The sequence below is a fragment of the Dryobates pubescens genome, chromosome 18 (assembly GCF_014839835.1).
Source record: "Dryobates pubescens isolate bDryPub1 chromosome 18, bDryPub1.pri, whole genome shotgun sequence".
Lineage (NCBI taxonomy): Eukaryota > Metazoa > Chordata > Aves > Piciformes > Picidae > Dryobates > Dryobates pubescens.
The window spans coordinates 19,689,381-19,701,721 of record NC_071629.1 but is presented as its reverse complement, the minus strand read 5'-3'; the positions used below and the strand labels follow the sequence as shown (position 1 = coordinate 19,701,721).

The 12,341-nt window shown below is 53.2% G+C and overlaps 1 protein-coding gene across 1 annotated transcript; it reads left to right on the top strand.

Moving 5' to 3' along the window:
• Positions 1-1,535: 1,535 nt before the first annotated feature.
• On the top strand, positions 1,536-11,671 carry CD40LG (CD40 ligand). The gene is made up of 6 exons (XM_009904267.2): positions 1,536-1,691; positions 5,182-5,319; positions 7,097-7,142; positions 7,429-7,476; positions 7,779-7,841; positions 11,301-11,671. Exons 1-6 carry the CDS (start codon positions 1,536-1,538, stop codon positions 11,669-11,671), a joined length of 822 nt encoding a protein of 273 aa, XP_009902569.1.
• The last annotated feature ends 670 nt before the right edge of the window (positions 11,672-12,341 follow it).

The window sequence follows — 12,341 nt, the reverse complement described above, 5'->3', positions numbered from 1 at the left end:
AAGGCTGCCTCTGAGGCCATGGAGGGAGAGGATATTGAAGAGGAGGAAGAGCTGAGTCTCGAGAAGACTGATCAGCCAGGTAAGGACACTTACAGAACCATAGAATCAGTAAGGTTGGAAAAGATCTCAGAGATCATCAAGTCCAACCTGTCACCACAGACCTCATGACAACTGAACCATGGCTTCAAGTGCCACATCCAAGCCTTTTTTGAACACCTGCAGTGATGATGACTCCACCACCTCCCTGGGCAGCACATTCCAATGGCCAATTGCTCTTTCTGGGAAGAACTTTCTCCTCACCTCCATTCTAAGCTTCCCCTGGTGCAGCTTGAGACTGTGTCCTCTTGTTCTGGTGCTGGTTGCCTGGGAGAAGAGACCAACCCCCACCTGGCTACAACCTCCCTTCAGGTAGCTGTAGACAGCAAGAAGGTCTCCCCTGAGCCTCCTCTTCTCCAGGCTAAACAACCCCAGCTCCCTCAGCCTCTCCTCACAGGGCTGTGCTCCAAACCCCTTCCCAGCCACATTGCCCTTCTCTGGACACATTCAAGTGTCTCAATGTACTTCTTAAACTAGGGGGGGGCAGAACTGGACACAAGACTCAAGGTGTGGCCTAACCAGTGCCACAAAGGCAGAATGAAGTAACTTGGTGAAGTAAGGCAGCATCCTGTGAACCTGTGTGAAAACCACCCAGGCAGAGACTTCACCCACAGGGGAGCACAAGGGAAGGCACAGCCTGCTTGCTTCAGCCAGGTGTCTTGCCTGCAAAAATCACAGAATCACAGAATCAACCAGATTGAAAAAGACCTCAGAGCTCCTCAACTCCAACCTATTACCTAACACCCAACACCTCCTGACAACTAAACCATGGCTCCAAGTGCCACATCCAAGCCTTTCCTGAACACCTCCAGGGACAGGGACTCCACCGCCTCCCTGGGCAGCACATCCCAATGGCCAATTACCCTTTCTGTGAAGAACTTTCTCCTCACCTCAAGCCTGAACTTCCCCTGGTGCAGCTTGAGACCCATGAAGGAAAACAGAGAAGAAGAAAAAAGCACCAAACTTTCTTCCCCTTTTGAGAGCAAAACCAACTTTCCGAGTACTTCCTAACCCCTGGCAGCCCGCAGCGTCCATGGCCTTCGGTTCTTTGAAGGCATCTTGCCATGAAACTTTCATCTGCAGCAAGGGGAGGGGGATAAAAACAACAACCAACCCTCAACCAAACCACCAGGGCATAGTCTGGAGTGTTTCAAAGGCAAAAATGAATCTATGGAATCAGAACTTCTCTTGCTTCTGGTAGGAGGGTAGGAAAAAAGCCTGGAAGTGCGCCGGAGAAGAAAGCCCTAAGCAACCTCTTTTTGTTGTCGTTGTGGGAGCCAGCAGTGAACAAACCTCCCCACTACGAAGAGGGTTTTTTTCCAGGAAGTGGAGGCTGCTGCAACCTGCATCCCCTTCACAGGAGGAGCTGCTCAGAGAGCAGTTCTCATGCTGCTGGCGAGCAGCGCGCTCGAAGGAGCCCCAGCGCCGTGGCACAGAGGATGAACGAAGCCTACAGCCCTGCGACGCCCCGGCCGGGCGGCACCGCCTCGCCCGGCACCATGAAGCTGTTCATGGCCTTCCTCGCTGTCTGCATGCTGGCACAGACCATTGGCACAACGCTCTTCTGCTTGTATCTCCACATGAAGATGGATAAGGTAAGGGGAGGAATGAGGTGGGCTGATGAAAAGCTCTTTGCCTTTGGCCGGGACGAGGCGTGCTCCCCGAAAGGATGAGGCATAGAACCATGGAATGAGTTGGGTTGGGAAAGACCCCCCCCCAAAATCATCAAGTCCAACCAGCAACCTAAGGCCACCATGGCCATGAAACCATGTCCTAAACTGCCATGTCCACATGCTTCCTGAGCATCTCCAGAGATGGAGACTCCACCACCTCCCTGGGCAGCCTGTTCCAGCTCTTGCAGGAAAGGCATCTTCCCGATATCCAACCCTTGCAGGAAAGGCATCTTCCTTATATCCAACCCTTGCAGGAAAGGAATCTTCTTGATATCCAACCCTTGCAGGAAAGGCATCTTCCTTATATCCAACCCTTGCAGGAAAGGAATCTTCCTGATATCCAACCCTTGCAGGAAAGGCATCTTCCAGATATCCAACCCTTGCAGGAAAGGCATCTTCCAGATATCCAACCCTTGCAGGAAAGGCATCTTCCTTATATCCAACCCTTGCAGGAAAGGCATCTTCCAGATATCCAACCCTTGCAGGAAAGGAATCTTCCTGATATCCAACCCTTGCCGGAAAGGCATCTTCCTTATATCCAACCCTTGCAGGAAAGGCATCTTCCAGATATCCAACCTGAACCTGCCCTGGGTGATGGTACTGGCCACTGGCTGGATGCAAGAGTGGCACTTATTGCACTCATGTTTCCATCTCTGCTTTAACTGGGCACTAAGGTGTACACTGAGGAAGAGATCTGTTCCCTTCATTAACAACTCTCTACAACTCCCTGAAGGGAGGTTGTAGCCAGCATGGGGGTTGGTCTCTTCTCCCAGGCAAGCAGCGCCACTAGAGGACACAGTCTCAAGCTGTGCCAGGGGAAGTTTAGGCTGGAGGTGAGGAGAAAGTTCTTCCCAGAGAGAGTTGTTAGCCATTGGGATGTGCTGCCCAGGGAGGTGGTGGAGTCCCCATCCCTGGAGGTGTTCAAGAGGGGACTGGATGTGGCACTTGGTGCCATGGTTTAGTAGTCATGAGGTGTTGGGTGACAGGCTGGACTTGATGATCTCTGAGGTCTTTTCCAACCTTATTGATTCCATGAATTTTACCAACATCTGCCTTCAGATCCCAACTTTCTGATCAGGGCAGAAAAGAGTGAATCTCAGTGCTTTGCCTTTTCTGCAGAGCCCCAGCCCCACACCTGGGACAACACTTACCAAAGAAAAATAATTAGAAACTGAAAAGCTGGGTTTGGGGTTTGCATGACTGCAGCTGCACTGCTCCATCACACATCTAAAGGTACACTCCTCCAGACCAGAAAAGATAAGCAGCTGAAGAAATGTGCCCAAACCCCCAGAATGAGTTCTCCTTACTACCAGATCCACTGATAAGATCCTCGTTGCTGATTTTTAACCCTGTTAAAGGGTTCAGAGCTTCATAGAACTTCAACAGAAATTGAAGTGGATGACTTCTGGTCTTCTAGTGGAGAGCAATCCTGAGGGGGCTTAACATAGAATGATAGAATGGTTAGGGTTGGAAGGGATCTCAAGGATCAGCCAGTTCCAACCCCCCTGCCATGGCCAGGGACACCTCACACTACAGCAGGTTGCTCACAGCCACATCCAGCCTGGCTGCAAACACCTCCAGGCAGGAGGCTTCCACCACCTCCCTGGGCAACCTGTACCAGTCTCTCACCACCCTCCTGGGGAACAACTTCTTCCTAACATCCAGTCTCAATCTCCCCATTTCTAGTTTTGCTCTATGACCCCCAGTCCTATCACTCCCTGACACCCTCAAAAGTCCTTCCCCAGCTTTCTTGAAGCCCCCTTCAGATACTGGAAGGCCACAGTTAAGTCTCCTTGGAGCCTTCTCTTCTCCAGACTGAACAGCCCCAACTCCCTCAGTCTGTGCTCATAGGAGAGGATCTCCAGTCTCTCACCACCCTCATGGGGAACAACTTCTTCCTAACATCCCATCTGAATCTACCCACTTCTAGTCTTGTTCCATTAAAGAAGAGCACTTTGCTGCATGGAGGCTGCAGCCTGGGGTGAAGGGGTGAGTAGAGGCTCACCAGCAGAGCAAACATGACTGCACAGGGCTGTGACAGAGGGTCAGAGGCATCTGAAGTGGAGCCATGGGTGGCAGAAGGATGTTAGTTGCCTTCAGAGTTCACAGCAGGCCTTCAGACACGATCCTCCACTTGCCAGGGCTGCCTGCTCTGAGCGCTCTGCCGGGCTGTGTGTCCTCTTGTCTGGATGCATTTCTGCTGGCTGGCCAGCCAAATGTTAGGTTATTTTTGTGCCTTCCAGAAAAGGTGTCATTAAAATAAATAAATCAATCAACCAGGTTTTAGGTTGGTTGGTTGGTGGGTTGGTTGGTTGGTTGGTGGGTTGGTTGGTTGGTTGGATGGTTGGAGTGTGTGGTTGGTTGGCTTTGGGGAACTTTCCTGCTTTGCTGATGGGTTTTTTTTCCCCCCCTTTAAAGCTGAAGCTCTTGGCAGAATTCAGCCCTGACCCCACAAGTCATTTTGGTCTCGTGGCAGCTCTTTTTTAGGCAATCAACTAGTCCACAAAACACCAAAAAGTCCTCCTGCATAGGCAGGAGAGCACAGGGCTGAGCGAGCATCCCAGCTGCCTGCTGAGACCGCTGGGACGGCTCCCCTGGGCTGGTGCCCAAGTGCAGGAAGGTGGAGGTTTGCCACCTGCCTTTTGGAAAAAGCAGAGTGGGGAACTGAAATTCATTACCAAGGTGACAGAAAATGGAGTCATTTCTGTTGGAAAAGACCTCTAAGATCATCAAGTGCAACCATCAAGCCAACACCACCATGCCTACCAAACCATGGCCCAAAGTGCCATGGCCACATGTTTTTTGGAGCACCTCCAGGGATGGGGACTCCACCACCTCTCTGAGTAGTCTGTTCCAAGGTTTGAGAACACTTCCAGGGAAGAGGTTTCTTCCAATATCCAACCTAAACCTCCTCTGGTGCACCCTGAGGCCATTTCCTCTCCTCTTATTGCTAGTAACTTGGGAGAGGAAACCAACTCCCACCTGGCTCGTACCTCCTTCCAGGGAGTTGCAGAGAGCAATGAGGTCTCCCTTCAGCCTCCTCCAGCCTGAACAACCCCAGTTGCCTCAGCTGCTCCTCACCAGCCCTGTTCTCCAGACCCTTCCCCAACCCTTGCTGCCCTTCAGGAAGAGATACTGAGCAATCCTCTCACTTACCAGGGTCAGCCCCATGGATGCAGGTCCCTGCAGATGCAGATGCTATGCTGGGCACATGGTGGGAAGGCTTTGGTCCCCTCAGTGTGCCAGTGTGCCTGCCTGCCTGCCTGCCTGCCTGCCTCCCCCTGATGCTAACCAACCAACCCTGAGCTTTCCAGGCTGCAATTTATGCCAGGCAGAAATCCATCACAGCTCTGTTGCCAGCCACTGCAGGTTTCCCTCTAACAGCCTTTTCACCCTCTCTTCTCTCTGGCAGATGGAAGAGGTGTTGAACCTGAATGAAGATTACATCTTCCTGAGGAGGATACAGAAATGTCAGACAGCAGAAGGGCAGAAGTCAACGTTGTTGGACTGTGAAAAGATTTTAAAGGGCTTCCAGGACCTCCAGTGCAAGGTAGGATGTTGTTAGATGGATAAACCCCCCACTGAGGGTGTATGGGGGGGTTCCCAGGCACTCACACAGCTTCACCCAAGCTTGTCTTTAAAACCATGGCTGCCTTTTAACCTTGGGGCTGCAGAGCACCTGTCCTTACACCACATCCTTTTTGCACTCTGTTTTTATGTGTGTTGATAACATTGATGAATCACAGAATCACAGAATGGGTTGGGTTGGAAGGGACCTTAAAGATCATCCAGTTCCAACCCCCCTGCCATGGGCAGGGACACCTCCCACTACCCCAGGTTGCTCAAGGTCTCATCCAGCCTGCCCTTGAACACCTCCAGGGAGGGGACATCCACAACCTTCCTGGGCAACCTTTCCAGTGTCTCCCCACCCTCACTCATCTCCAGTCTCAATCTCCCCTCTTCCAGCTCAGATCCATTGCCCTTCATCCTAGCCCTACAAACCCTTGTAGAAAGTCCCTCCCCAGCTTTCTCATCCATTTGTATTTCTCAAACCAGTTTTGGCCAGAGCATGGCGAGCTGCAGCGCGCCGAGGGATGCTCAGGCTTTGCAGTGGGAGGGATGGAACTGCAGGCATCCTGACTCTGCACTCTGATCCTGGTCTCAAAGGCCTGGATTTTCTGCTGTCTAGCACCTTGCTGCAAGCTATTTGTGGCCACCTGCCCCTGGGAGCACTTCTGCTTCTCATTTTGCCCAGTTGTTGATGATGGTGCCAGGCTTGGGCCAGACGGCCACAGCTCCTGGCAGCTAGTGAGGAGGAGGAAGCTGCTGTGCAAATGCCACTCCACGAGCTCACAAAAGGCACCTCCAGCCAGTGCAAGCAGCCTTTCTTGTTTGGGTGCAGAAGAACCAACCTGCACTGCAATATGTCCTCCTGGAGCTGCTGAGAGCTGCCCAGCCCGAGATGAGATGCTCTCAGCCTGCTCTGCCCTTGAGTTTGTTCTTTGGGAAGGATTGTGCTGGCCAGGGCAGGCAGGACAGGGACATTCCTTCCTCATTGTCAGTGCCCAGTGATATCAAATGCCTCAGCTAAACCTCCAGGTTTTCATCAATACCCAACTCAAAACTGCGTCTGAGATGGAACCTGCTTAGTAGTCACAGAATCATAGAACTGGTTAGGCTGGAAAGGACTTTTAAGCTCATCACATCCAACCATTAACCCAGCACTCCCAAGTCTGGTGCTAAACTGGGTCCCTCAGCACCACATCACAGAATCACCAAAGTTGGAAGAGACCTCAATGACCATCGAGTCCAACCTGTCACCACAGACCTCATGACTAAACCATGGCACCAAGTGCCACGTCCAATCCCCTCTTGAACACCTCCAGGGATGGGGACTCCACCACCTCCCTGGGCATCTGCACCTCCAGTCCTGAAACTCCTCCCTTGTAGGGGCAGGGATGTGCCCAGCTTGCTGGGCAGCACCTCCAACATGGGTTTAGATGAGAGAGAGAGAGAGAGAGGTTTGGGGTTTGTGTGTTTCTTTTGGGTTTGTTTTGTCTTAAGAAACTTTCCCCATCACCCCATCTTCATTGCATAAACCCTCAGATCATCAACCTTGCTGTCCCCCTGCTACAAGCAGCAGCTCAGCCCAGAGCTGGGGATTTGAGTACCACCTGCTGAGAGCTGGCAGGGCTCTTGGGGCCAGAAAGCACCAAGCCAAGCTGTGACCAGAGCATCCATTGTACAGAAGCTTTCCAAAGTATTGATTCTGAAATACCTCTTGAAAAACCCCAAACCCTAACATGTATGTTTTGGGTTTGTTTCAGGACAGGGAACCCAGCAAGGGGCAGCCCAAGTTTGAAATGCAGAGAGGTGAGTTTCTCAGGGCCACCACTGACTTGCTGGGGGTGGGGAGGAGAAGCTTGGCTTGGAGAGGAGTTTCCTTCACCCTCCAACAGCCCACTTGTCCCCCAGGGCATGGCTCAGAGGCAGGGGTTGGGGTATGGAGTATTCCCATGGGGGTAGGACCGTGCATGGGGTGGGGATGGCAGAAAGGGGGTATGGCTCTTTTGGAAGGGGAGGAGGCTTTGCCTGCCACGTGGCCTGAGCCTGATGGAAATGAATGCCAAAGTGAATCTATGGCCTTTCTACTTTGCAGGCCATGACCACCCCCATCTGACACACAAGAACGAGACTTCTGCGGCAGGTAAGCTGTGAGCACATCCGTGTCCTGTTCTCATGGTGGCCAAGCTAGCACCATCTGCTCCCTGGGTGTATCCCTCAGACACTCCTCCCTGAAGGCAGCTGGGTGTCTTGGAAGGGCAGAGGCCAGCTCCTGCCTCTCTTAGAGCTGGGGGCACTTTGGAGACTGCATCTCCGAGCTAGGTTGGGCCCACAGAGACATATCAAGGGCGGTAGGTGCTGTGGTGCCTGCAGGAGAGATGTGGTGACTGGGCTGGGGACAGTGGATCCCAAGGCATCCATAACACTGAGCTTTCCATGTTGCAGAGGAGAAGAGGCAACCAGTTGCAGCCCATCTGGCAGGTGTGACAAGGAACAAGGCAGCCTCAGGTAAGACAGACCCACGTGGCGCTGCCTTGGCCAGGGAGCTGGTGGGGCAGGGCAGAGCTCATCCCCAGCTGGACCCTGCCATGTGTCCTGTGGCTCTGGAAGGTCAGGGACAGGGACACTACAGCTCCAGCATGAAACCATGTCCTCAGAGCACAGCAAACCTCCTGGTTGCCACATCACCATGTGCACCTGTGTCACATGCATCCCAAGCTGAGCCAGGGTGTTCCCAGGTGGCCAAGAAGGCCACCAGAATCCTGGCCTGGATCAGCAATAGAGGGACCAGCAGGAGCAGGGCAGTGGTTGTCCCCCTGGACTCAGCACTGGTGAGGCCACACTGGTGAGGCACTGGGGTCAGTTTTGGAACCCTCACTACAAGAAGGACATTGAGGTGCTGGAGTGTGTCCAGAGAAGGGCAATGAAGCTGGGGAAGGGTCTGGAGAACAGGGCTGGGGAGGAGCAGCTGAGAGAACTGGAGAAGAAGTGGTTGAGGTGAGACCTTCTGGCTCTCTACAGCTCCCTGAAAGGAGGCTGCATTGAGGTGGGAGCTGGTCTCTTCTCCTTAGTAACAAGAAAATGTCCTCAAGTGGCATCAGGGGAGATTCAGGCTGGATATGAAAAGAAACTTATTGATCAAAAGGGTTCTCAGACACTGGCACAGGCTGCCCAGAGAGGTGGTTGAATCCCCAAGCCTGGAGGTGTTTTGAAGAGGCAGAGATGTGGTGCTGAGGGCCATGGTTTAGCAGCAGGCTTGGGAGAGTTAGGGAATGGTTGGACTCAATGATCTGAAAGGTCTTTTCCAATCGAAACCATTCTGTGGCTGCATGATTCTGTGACTCTGTGACTCTGTGTCTCTAAGCCTGCATGCCTTCCTAGAAATGCAGCAATGGTTTCACCTTTGCAGTGGCTTTTATGAGCAGAGACCTGTTTCTCCTCCTAATTAAGGAACCCAAGCAACAGAGCAGAGAGCTTCTGCCCTCCTGGCCGTGTCTTGCCAAGGTGGCTTCTGCAGGAGCGCTCTGCTGGCACATTGTGTCTCATCATCTTCTCACCTGTAGTGGTCCTGGTAGCAAAGTGGCTTGCCTGATGGCTTTACAGTCACAACACAGGTGGCTGCCAACTGCTTTAGGCAGGCTGCACTCATTCATGCCATCCCACTTTGGGTCTGAGAAAAGCCCAAGTCCCTCTGCAGTTGTGCCTCCCTCTGCATAGGCTGTGGCTGCTCTCGTGGCTCCATCCCCCAGCGTGGCCTTAGCTAAGGGACATCCTTCAAGAGCAAGAATTTCCCAAGACAAGCAAGAGCTTGCAGGGTCAGCCTCTCAATCTGGCCAGGATTTCACAACCTGAGCCTGTTTGCTTTAACTCTGGAGTGACTGCCAGCAGCCAGCAACTGCTCTTTCCATCTGTGATGCAACCTTTCACCCAGAGCTCAGGCTGCCTGTGGAAAGCTCAGGGTGAGATAAGATCAAAGAAGTGAGAAACTCACTGCTGCATTTGAGAGCTCCTGCTGAGGCATTTGCTGAGGCTCCAGAGCAGGCTGCCTGCAGCTCTGCTCCGCAGAGCAGGTGAAATGTTCCTGGGGGGTGCACGGCCATGTACCAGGGGGCTGCATGCCCACCCCAGGACCACCTCATGCTGCCCTGCTGTGGGGACTGGGACTGAAGGCTGAGACAGTCAAACCCATTACTCATTGAGGAGCTGGGGCCCTCATCCCATGATGTTCTCACAGGTCTCTCTCTATGCTGGGGAAGGTGCAGGTCCAAAGTCCTTCCTGAAGGTCATAGCTGACCTCGGGGCCCCTATGGCCATAGCTTCCTGGGCTCAGTATTGACTTGTCTGCACCAGTTCCAGCAGGAGCTACTTCAATGGCACCAGGAGTGCCCCAACAGCAAGCCACAGTATTACAGTACAGTAAAGGTTGGAAGGGACCTCCAGAGATCACTGAGTCCAACCCTCTTGCCAAAGCAGGGTCCCATTGTCCATGTGAGCAATGCTCCCCGTGCTGGGAGGTAGCACTTGCCATGCAAGACCCTCTCAGCTCTGCACCCTGTCAGGGACTGAAGTGTGGAGCATAGGATTTTAGGCTTCCTTGGTGAAGTCTTACCTTCTGCAGGGGCCAGGTGGAGGAGGGACTTTAGAGGAAAGTTTATGCCCTGGGCTGGGTGCCTCTGAAGATAGGAGCTGCATGGTTTGACAGTCTGAGAGCTTGGAGTGGAGCCTGTGACACCAAAAGCTGTGGAGACAGCACCCCTGCAGGGGTGGACACAAGGATGTTTGGCTTGTGGTGAAAACTGCGTGCACTCCTCCACCCTTAGCATTTCCACTTGGCTGGGTGCAGGAAGCAAAAGTGCTCCTCTGCTTGTGTAATCAATTCAAAGGTGTCAAGATCAGTGACCAGAAACACAGGATAAACATGTCCTGGCCTCATGGAAGGGGATCCTGCTCCCCTGAGCATGGGAAGGTGTCCAGGGGCAGGCAGAACCCAGCCCTGCACCCCTCAGCAGATAAAGGCTGGGATGTCAAATGCCTGTGGGGTGTCCCCCCCAAAATCAGCCTGCCAAGCAGGATGTCTCCTTCTCCCAGATCATACAATTGTAGAATCAGAATGCCTTGGGAGGGTGACCTCAAAGGTCATCTTATCCAACCCCCCTGCACTCAGCAGGGACGTCTCCAACTAGATCAGGCTGCTCAGGGCCCCATCAAGCCTGACCTTGAGTGCCTCCAGGGATGGGACCTCCACCACAACCTGTTGTGATATTTTCCTACCCTCATTGTGAAGAATGCCCAATATAGAATACAGAATTAACCAGCTTGGAAAAGACCTCTGAGATCACCAAGTCCAACCTATCACCCAACACCATCTGATCAACTCAACCATGGCACCGAGTGCCTCATCCAGGCTGCTTTTAAACACCTCCACCACCTCCCTAGGCAGCACATCCCAATGGCCAATCTCTCTTGCTGTGAAGTATTTCCTCCTAACATCCATCCTAAACCTCCCCTGGCACAGCTTGAGACTGTGTCCAGCACAGATGCCTGGTGTAAACAGAGCCACAAACCCCAGCTAAGGATTCACCCTGCCCAATCCCAACCTCTAGGATCTCAAAGGTCAAATTCCCTTGAGCAGCTGCATAGAGCTGCCAGGAAAAGAAGGCAAAAAGCTCATGGTGCTCCTTTGTGTTAAGTTAATGCACAGCTAAGGAATAGTGGAAAAAAAGAAAGCCACATCTCTTCCATCCTTAGGATTTAGCATAAAGGCTAAGCAGTCTGTGTTCCTGCAGGGATTGCACACACACACAGACACCTCTCAGCACCACTCAGATGAGCTTTCACTCACAGTGACTTCAGCCAATCTCTCTTTCTGGGAGGAATTTCTTCCTAGCATCCAGCCCAAGCCTCCCCTGCTGCAGCTTGAGACTGTGTCCTCTTGTCATCCTCCTAATGCCTTCTGTCCCCTTCCAGAGCTCCAGTGGATGACGACGATGTACGGCCCCGCGGCCAACGACCTGATAGCCTACCAGGAGGGCAAGCTGCAGGTGAAGGAAGCAGGGCTCTACTACATCTACTCCCAAGTCACCTTCTGCACCAAAGCAGCCACCTCGGCACCCTTCACTCTCTACATTTATTTGTACCTGCCCCTGGAAGAGAAGAGGCTCCTGCTGAGAGGCCAGGACACGCACAACACCTCCAACCCCCACTGCGACCTCCAGTCCGTCCGGGTGGGAGGCGTCTTCAGGCTGCGGGAAGGGGACATGGTCTTTGCCAGTGTGACAGACTCAGGAAGGGTGGTCTACAACCATGGCAGCACCTACTTTGGCCTCTTCAAGCTGTAGTGAGGAGGGGGGCTGCCCCAAAGGAGGGGGGTCCAGCCCGGCTTCGTCGACCCAAGCGCCTCTCCCTGTTTCCCCCTATTTATGTCCCCCTGCCTCGGTGGCTTTCCCTGTTTCTTGAGTTGTATATTTTGTTATTTATTAATGAGGGTTACTGGTGAGGGCCAAGGGGCCACAAGAACACACATGGAACACAGTCCAAAGCTGGTGTTTGCACTTTGGGTTGCTTTCCCCCAACCCCTCCCCCTGCCCTTGCCCAGGGTTGGGTACGTGCCTGGGTCCGCCATGCCCACCAGGGCTCTCTTTAGCAGCAAACCTTCCCACCAAGGTTTCTTCCTGCCCAGCTGAGGGTGCCCCGTGGAGCCAAGCTTGTGCCTATCTCCTGTACCCATCTGCTTACAGATCACCAACAGAAAAACCACTCAAAGGCTCAGGAGTGGCTCCTCTGCAGGCACCAGCCCTCGCTGGCCTTCCGTGCCAGCGGCTGCTGATGCATGGTTGCCACCCTAACCGTCGGCTTTCATCCTCAGAAGCCTTTTTTAACACCCATGCCCAGCTGTGAAACTTGCCCAGGCTCCTTGCTTAGGGTGGCACTGCCCTGCCCAGGCTCATGCTTGGTGACAGTCACCCCCTATCAGATGGGTGACTGGTGGCCAAGGGCAGGGACGGCTGG